Here is an 8390-nt window from a genome sequence, read left to right as displayed (position 1 = left end):
ATTGACTATTTCTGCACGAGGGCCTTCAGGAAAAGAAACACTGTCTTTTAAACCTGAGATTTTCAACAGTACTTGGGCTTTGTTTAGACTGGTAAACAGTATGTGCAAGAATAGATCGAGACAGCAAACAGCTGGTACTGAGCAACCAATGCCAACTACCCATGTTTCATCACTTGGGGGTTATTTCAGACTAGAACATGTCTGGTCCCATGGGCTGGATGATCATTAGTGATCAGAGTATGTTAGGTGTGTTCCTGCAGGGCATCCTTCAGTTTGGTTTTGTCAGTAGTAACCTGAGTTCTGCACTCTGAGACTGCTCTGAGCTGTATGGAGCCTTGCCACAGACCCTCTCTGAAAAAAAACACTCAGAACTTTACCTCTTTGAATGTTCAGCCATCCCACTACACTTAGTGTTCTTAGCTGTGTACTGGTATCAGCAGGATCAGTTAGTAGTAGCAAATATAAAGCATGTAGATACTCTAAACCAATGATGTTACAGACTTAACAAATCAGAGAAATGAGCTTTCAGACACTGAGTTCTAGAAAACCTGCACGTTGCACACATTTTTCTTTTGAGAGGTTAATCACAAAAAGAATGTAATTGTAGCAGATAAACTTCTGACCTCAACAGCAGACAGAAGCCCCAAAAAGTAAATTCTCATCATGTATGTCTGCCAAAGTGAAAAACCAAGGCAGATTTAAATGAGGTAAAGATCTGGCACTCGATACTTGAATATTTTTTTATCTGAAACTAGAATCTATGCATTGCAATTGTTCCTTAATTGGTCAAAAAATGCCCACCAGTCTTAATAAACAATGTTTGTACAACAGCACAGCTAAAACCATGCAAAATCTATTAGAGTAAGACATAAGCCTGGATCAATATTCAGTTAAAAATACATATTTTTCAGATCAGAAAATCTATACTTTTTAAAGCAATATTAGATCAGCTATACTAATATTCACACTATTGTTTTGCTTTCTTATATGTTAAACATGTATTAGCAGCTACTTTAAAGTACAATATGAAGCCAGTCAGTTTTGTTTTCTCAATAAAACATACTCTTCACTTCTATCTAAAAGAAAGACTAGGTGTGAAATAACCTTGGCCAGACTTTAATAGATCCTCTGTTCTGGGGACTCGGACGGTCTAAGCATATGAGAGCCAAAAGTGAGTTACAAACTGCGAAGAAAAAGTTCAAATTTGTTCCATGGTCAAAAACTACACCTATTAAATCATAATGACACATCTTGTTTCAAGTTGTGCCCATTCAGTTGTGTCATGCTAGTCACTGTGTTCCTGGTATTGCTTTTCAGGGAAGTCATTTGAATGGCAGAAGAATTGCGCAAGTAGCTGGCAGATCTCTCTTGCTGAGCTTTCCTCCTGCAGCGAAGCTGGTTGTTGAAATGCCTTCTAAAACTCTCACTGAGAAAATACAGTGCAAATGGGTTGACACAAGAGTTGCAGAAGCTTAGCACTCGGGCCACTAAGGTAACAACCATATGTCCTGTTGATGGATCAATCTCATTGTAATTAAAAGATCGGTACATGTATAGCACGTGGTTAGGAAACCAGCAGATAGCAAAGAAGCCAACAAAAACTAGAACAATTTTTGCCAGACGTTTCCGAGTTTCCATCTAAAAAGGTGAAGAGAATCCAAATGAGCAACAACAAACAGAACTACTCCACATAACAGATTTAATTAAAACATATAGCATTTTGCTTTATATTATCTTTAACAACTATCATAAGTAAGGCCAGTAAAAATGCTTCCTACAGGGGCTGAATTACTTTTTCTATCTCATTTACTTTCCCACTTTCAGTTTACTTTCAGTGAAAGATCCTAGCTGTTTGCAGTTACAGAAGGTTGCTCTTTCTATGTGACATATGCAGCAAGACTGATTCATGACCCAAGTAAACGCTGGCTTTTAGTCTGAAAGCACACACCAAAGGATGTCATGAAACATTGCCTTTTCTAATGAGATCTCAGTGCTTGGCTTGAAACTTAGCTTTAGTTAGAAAGCTATTTAGAAACTGTTGACTTTGAAATCTAGAGACATTATGAGTGAAATGTAGTGACATTGCTAGGGTGTTAGCTATACAATGTTACTTACACCCCATTATTTTGCCCAAAATGCCTCGGCTTGCACACCTCTCTCCTAGACAAACCACTGCATTGCATAGTCTGAAGCATCTTAATTCCAGGGTTAAAGTGAAAGGTTCAGTTAATCTTCAGTAATGACATGAAAGAAATGTACCTTAATTGCAGTGCTAATGTATAATGGATTACCATGTAGATATTGAGAGTGGCTGAAAAGTCTGAGGCTACAGAGTGGTTCCAAACTGAGAGAGGGAGAGAAACTGGCTAGGTAGAAGGCACCAAAGGGAGGCACAAATGTTCTACATATTCCTCCCAAAAGATTTATTATGTGTGTCAGGTACCAAAGTTTTGTAAAGGCAGGAAAGTTGTCTGGCTTTGCTCAATTTTCTGAAAAAAATGAAGTGAATTGATTCTAACAGGGTTTCAAAATCTGTGAAATAAATCTGTAAGTAGTTTTCTTGGCTCTATCTAAACCAAAACCAGTGGGGAATTCACAAAAGATGGGAAAACTAACATTCCAATTTGGTAGGATTTGCACTCAGACAGATTGCAAAGGCAGACTAAAAGGTGCAGACCTATAGTGTGAATATTACACTTTTGTGCTATGGCCTAAAGAAACGTGATTGATAGCAATAGTCTGAATATACTTCCTCTTGCTGGGAGATATGTAAGTACACTGGAATTTTCCATTCTTCTGAGCTTCATAGATTAACAAAAAGAAAAAAACTAAGTACAATGAAAAAAATACGTTCTTACTTTGAAAATACATGTGGGTTCAGAAATGTGATATAAATTAAATATTGTTTCCATCCTGAGGGTTCAGCCAAAAGGCTCTCTATATTTCACAGGAAAATAATACACGAAGTGCTAATATGTATGCATTTTTGACAAGAAACAGGCTAGACTAGAAATGAAATGCTGAGCAAAAAGGACATGAGGGAATGTGGTCTTTCTTTTTAAAAGAATATGTGCATGCTATTTATGCAAGGATATTTCAGTGAGTATAAAAGTATTTTCTAAAATATTGGCAGACAAAACCCTTCCAAATTGTTTTGATGAGCATAAGTATTTTTCTCTGTCAATACTAATGCTTGTGTAAAGTGGTTGAGGCACTTTCACCGCAAAAGCTGTTGTTTCTATATGTAAATGTTCCTGCTAATGAACAGCCTGTTGCTATCTTATTGCTTCCTGTGCCTTTACAGGGAAAATGGCTTTGTCCAGTATTTTAAAATGCTTTGTCTCAAAGGCATACAGAACCTATACTAAAAGTTTTATAGCATCTATAATAGAAAGGGTATTAGAAAAGTGTGAGTTCATGATTGTATCCAAGAAAGATCTACTGAGAAAGCCAAAAAAGAAACAGTTAATTCTCTGAGTTCATGTTTTCAGCACTCCTTGATCTGAGAAGAACCTTAGATCCCCTAAGAAAAAATTTCCCTGCCTATGTCAGTTTTTTCATCTCCAAGCACAAATAAAACAGGGACAATTCTCAAAAAGTTCATGTAAGATTTCTTCCCAAAATAGCTGCCTATAGGGACGGGTGAAGCCACTAGAATTAACTACAATAATGTTGTTCCTCAGTAAGACCACAAGTAACAGTTACAGTAACAACACTTACATACACATATACCAACCCCATTTCTTGTTAGGAATACGCATTGATGGCATTGAATTTATATTTTTCCTTGCTCGTATTCATTTACATAGTGGGCTTAATACTGAGTAATTGTGAAAACAAGGAGATTTTTCAGATAATCCTCGGCTTAGTTCATGCATGTGGAAACTGAACTAATCCTCTGCAAAATCCAACAATTTGGATGTTACAGTCCCTGTACCTTGATTTATAAGTGTATACAGCACACAAATCTTTCATTGGGATGTAAAAAGCAAATTGCTTACCTGCCTTTTGCAATGCTCACTGTATTCTCCCGGGATGTTGTGAGCACTTTTTATTAAGCTCTTTGCAATATGATAGTAGTAGATACTAATGATGGCAAGAGGGATAAGGAAATACACAAGGAAAATCAGCACAGAATGGATCTTCGGGTGCATGTCGTCCGTCATGGGGTATGGTATGCATGCTGTGAAAGTGGCATTATCCGTGTCATTGATGTGGGCCAGTTCAGAGAACACTGCTTCAGGAACTGCTAGGAGCATGGAGATTACCCAGATGGCAATGGCTTTAAGACAGGTCCATAACACTGCACTGGAGGTCTGGATGTCCATGGGATTTACAATTGCTTTGTACCTGAAATTGATCAAAATGCAGATGCAAATCAAAAGGTATCTTTTCAAATTCAACATGTGATGCATAAGGCCACTTCATACCTTTGATTAAAATAATGTCATATTTTGTTCTTATTTGAAATGTCAAGGGGTTTGTAACCTTTCTTAAATTTGTATTCTCTAAATCTCTAGCTTCATCTGTATACATAGCCATTAGAGGTGGCAAAAGGAGCCCTGGGTACAACCTGTGGCTGTAGGTGCCCATTCTGTGCCAGCCTGGTGAAAGCACAGAAGCAGCCATGGCTCTACTCTTTCTCTCTCCAAATCCCCGCAGCAAATCCCCAGATACACATCCTACCTCCATACTTCCACCTCACTCTCGTACCAACTCATGCACACTAGAGTTTGCTTCCTTCCTCGGCTCCCGCAGCCCAGGACTCCCCCCTGCCCACCACCACCACGGCTTTCCCACTCTCAGACTCCACCAGCCCCCCCCGGGAGCACAGGGCAATAATCAGCATTAACCACCTCTTGCCAGACCAGCAACAACCGCTGCTGTGGTGGCTCTTGCCTTTCCACCCCAGCACCTTTCTACATACAGATATACTGTCCCGACTGTAACACCTGGAATATACACATCTTCATAAAGTCAGGCAGGAATGTCTCCCAACGGCCTGTGCAGAAGTATTAAACTCTTAAATAAAGTAGACATTTCCACATCGATAGTTGGAAGCTGCTGCTCTATACCGCGTTTTGGGAAACTGTCTCATAATATATGATTACATATAAACCTTTGCAGAATTGATAATTTCATAAACATTACAATGAAAACAGGGAGCCTTGCAGAGAATGGAAATATCACACTACAGCAAAGTAAAATAAATTAATAAAGTAAACTCTGGTCAGGAATTCTTTTATTAAAAAAAAAAAATGTTGCAGGAGGTGAAAAAAAGTGAAACTTTCCACAATAAAAGGTCAGTTTTAAAAGGCCAAATATACTTTGAGAAAAATATTTCAAGGATACCATAATGTTTTGTTTAGATTTTTAACTTATTTTGAAAAGGATTTTTTTAAAAATGTAAGTAAATTATATTTTGATGCTTTTATTAAAAACTGAACATTAAACAAAGCATTTCAGTTTGCCTAAGCTGTGATAATTTGGAAGGTTGGGGGGTTTTGTGTGGATTCAATTTTTTGTTTCTAGTTTTGAATTGATTTGGGATGGGGGTTTTTTCTGAAATTGCACAAGTTTTGAGAAATGGAAAAATTATTTTTGTTTAATATCTAAAGAAAAGTTTAACAGGAAGAAGGAAGTCAGGAGAGATTCATACTCCAGGTACATAATTTTATTCATCTTAAGGTCTTTCTGGTCAGTGGAGATGTACTTTCAAAGAGTGATTCACATTTTAGGTTTTAGGCACCTCTGAGGTGCTTATTTTTCTCTGTTAGCTATACAATGAGCTGAGAGTGAAAAGAACTGTAACTTAGATGTCTACTTGCTGATAAAACTCCTGATCCATGCATGTAGATACATATACATGCATATACAAATATAAATATGAATGGGTATGAACAGGTGTCTAAATACATACCAAGGTCTAGGTTTTGGCTAAAAATAACATAGTTGCTGAAGGGAATGCTGAGAAATGGAGTCGTGATCCCAAATACCCTTTATGGCTGGTTTGCAGGTCCTGACCGGTACTTCAGAGCCCCTCAACACCTTGAGCAGATGTTTGAGGAACTGCGGGTAACAGCTATACCCCCATGCAGCAACTTGTGAGTTTGCTGGCAACCAACAGTGCAATTGGCTACGCCATGAAAATGTCTGGAGCAGAGTACTGTCTTGGTACCCTAGCAAACTTTTCCTTCAGAGAATATTTGAGTCAAAATGTGCCTTGAAGTCCTCTTTCTCAGGACTGTGATAAATTGTCTTATCACTAAATAATTAAAAATAATGCGTATGTTCTCTGAATTCAGAGAGAGGATTTTTACTGTGTCTTCACCCATATCATGGAGTAGAAAATAAAACTCGGTATACTGCCTCTGTTAACTTATATTTACCATTTCTTCTAACACACAGTGAGGAACTGTGGACACCAAGGTGTAAAGAAATCCTTTATACTGCCATAGGAAGGATAGAAGCTTCTGCACAAAGTGTGAATGCTCCCCAGCACAAACTGTGAGCTTATTATTCAATAATTTGCTTCCTATTGTTGTCTGCCTTGATTTCATTACATAACGGCAGACCTAATTCATTTCATTTCATTCAACTGAGGTGACATCAAGTCCTTGCATCTGCTCATTTCTTTAAAACTTTACGTTGCTGGGGAGGAGCTGGTTTGGAGACTAGGGGAGGTAGGGAGGACACTGGATAAAAATCGTGTTTTGTACTACAGATATTTTTTTTTCCTCTCTTTTCCCATTGCAGTGGTTCAAACTGTTTTGACCACAGACCTATGACCTAAGAAAATGACCATGTCACAATCAATTGTTTTAGCAGCATTTCGTCTGGTTAATATCTAAATGGGAGACCTTTTCAGAAGCCTTTACATTAGCAGAAGATGTGGCATATATTTGTGTCTTGGCATATATTGCTGTTCCAGCAAATACCATGCTTTCCCCTGAGCTACGACTGACTTGGAAGGCACTGGAGCAGAGTGCCCTTTTTTACAAAAACAGCTGGATTCAGCCCAGAAAACTTCTTCTTTAATCCTATCAAAATTCTACTTGCTCCTTCAGCTGACTACAAGATGGCACTCTTTTTCCTAGGACTCAGCCCTGCACAGTACTCAGTGTCAATGGGAAGGAAAAGGCACTAAGTGCTTTACGAAATCTGTCATCTTGTTTATATCTCTGAAAAGATATAGAGAAGAAAGAGACAGGTCACAGAAAAAAATCGAATGTGAACTGAGTGAAATTAGAAGTGTTCCCAAAATGAACACCCAGCCTCTTCCTTTGTATAAAACCAGTGTAAGGCTAAAACATACCCCCAGCCATTCAAATTACAAAGTGCATATTTTCTATCAATAAAACAACACTGGTAAATCAGAGGAAGGGTGCAAATTATTTAGTCAAATTAGTAAGCCAAATTCATCTTTTCCTTTACTTCACGGATGAAAAAAGAAAATTACAGGTTGCCATGAAGTTCAGGAAATAATTACAAATATGCATTTGCTTTTAATTAAAAGCCTTCATGTAAATTCTGTCTTCCCACATTCTCTATAATTATCACTGCTGACAAAGGCACCCCAACTCAGGAAATACTTTATAAGTTTTCTTTTTTTGGAGCTGTGGTTTCTGCCAACAGACACAAGGACAAACTTGTCCATTCTGCAGACTGGTTTTGTTTGTATAGTGTATTTTCATTATAAAACAATTTCCTCCCTTCTACACAACCCAAAAAAATTGATGAAAAAAGGAATATCCTCTTCCTCCAGAGTTATAACATGTTGCTACCTTCTAAACTCCAGTATAGTTTCTCCACTTCTCACCATCTCTGTTTTCATAGGCCTTCGTAAAGGTATTTCTCAGCTCTTAATTAGAATGGAAAGCTCTATACCTGTCTCTGTTGCATCCAAAATGCTATTCCCCTCCCACACACTTGACTTCAAAAGAAGCTGCTCCATGATTAGTTGTAAGCTGTCCCTCCATTGCAGTGCTACCTCTTTTTCAAGAGTACTTTGTTGTGATGACCTTCAAAAACAAGTTAAAAAGAAAAACAAAAACAAGACAATACTTAGGCAGCCACTGGACTATGATTACAGCCATTCTAACCAGAATTGCCTTAATACCTCCTTGCCCTTTTGTTTCTGTGTCTTCTGTTGTCTCTATTAAAAACCCGTCAGGTCAAGGACTTTCTTCTTGTTCCTGCTCATATAGCATCTACCACAAATAGGACCCTAATTTATCACCTAGTTTCCTACATGCCATCACAATGCAAATAAATAAATAAATATAATAATGAAGTGTCATAAACCAAGCAGAAACCTAATTCAGGCAGGGCAGATCCATACTACTTTGATATAATTTGCATTTTAATCCTGGAGCTGGAAGGATTGGTAT

The 8390-nt window shown here is 37.9% G+C and overlaps 1 protein-coding gene across 4 annotated transcripts in view; it reads right to left on the bottom strand.

Moving 5' to 3' along the window:
- Positions 1-387: 387 nt before the first annotated feature.
- The window catches only part of NMBR (neuromedin B receptor), a 33001-nt gene continuing 24998 nt past the window's right edge, over positions 388-8390 (bottom strand). For 3 of the 4 annotated variants that reach the window (XM_030022057.1, XM_030022056.1, XM_030022055.1), the window contains 2 exons: positions 4002-4350; positions 388-1638 (listed from right to left, as the gene is read on the bottom strand). In XM_030022057.1, the coding sequence (XP_029877917.1) occupies positions 1237-1638; positions 4002-4328 (729 nt within the window). In that variant the 5' untranslated portion in view covers positions 4329-4350 and the 3' untranslated portion in view covers positions 388-1236. Of the gene's footprint in view, positions 1639-4001; positions 4351-7887; positions 7985-8390 lie in introns of those variants that run through there. The other variant, XM_030022058.1, reaches the window with a different exon arrangement.

The sequence above is a fragment of the Aquila chrysaetos genome, chromosome 8, assembly GCF_900496995.4.
Source record: "Aquila chrysaetos chrysaetos chromosome 8, bAquChr1.4, whole genome shotgun sequence".
Taxonomy (NCBI): Eukaryota; Metazoa; Chordata; class Aves; order Accipitriformes; family Accipitridae; genus Aquila; species Aquila chrysaetos.
Note: the sequence above shows the minus strand (reverse complement) of the source record. Positions and strands in the feature narration are given on the sequence as shown.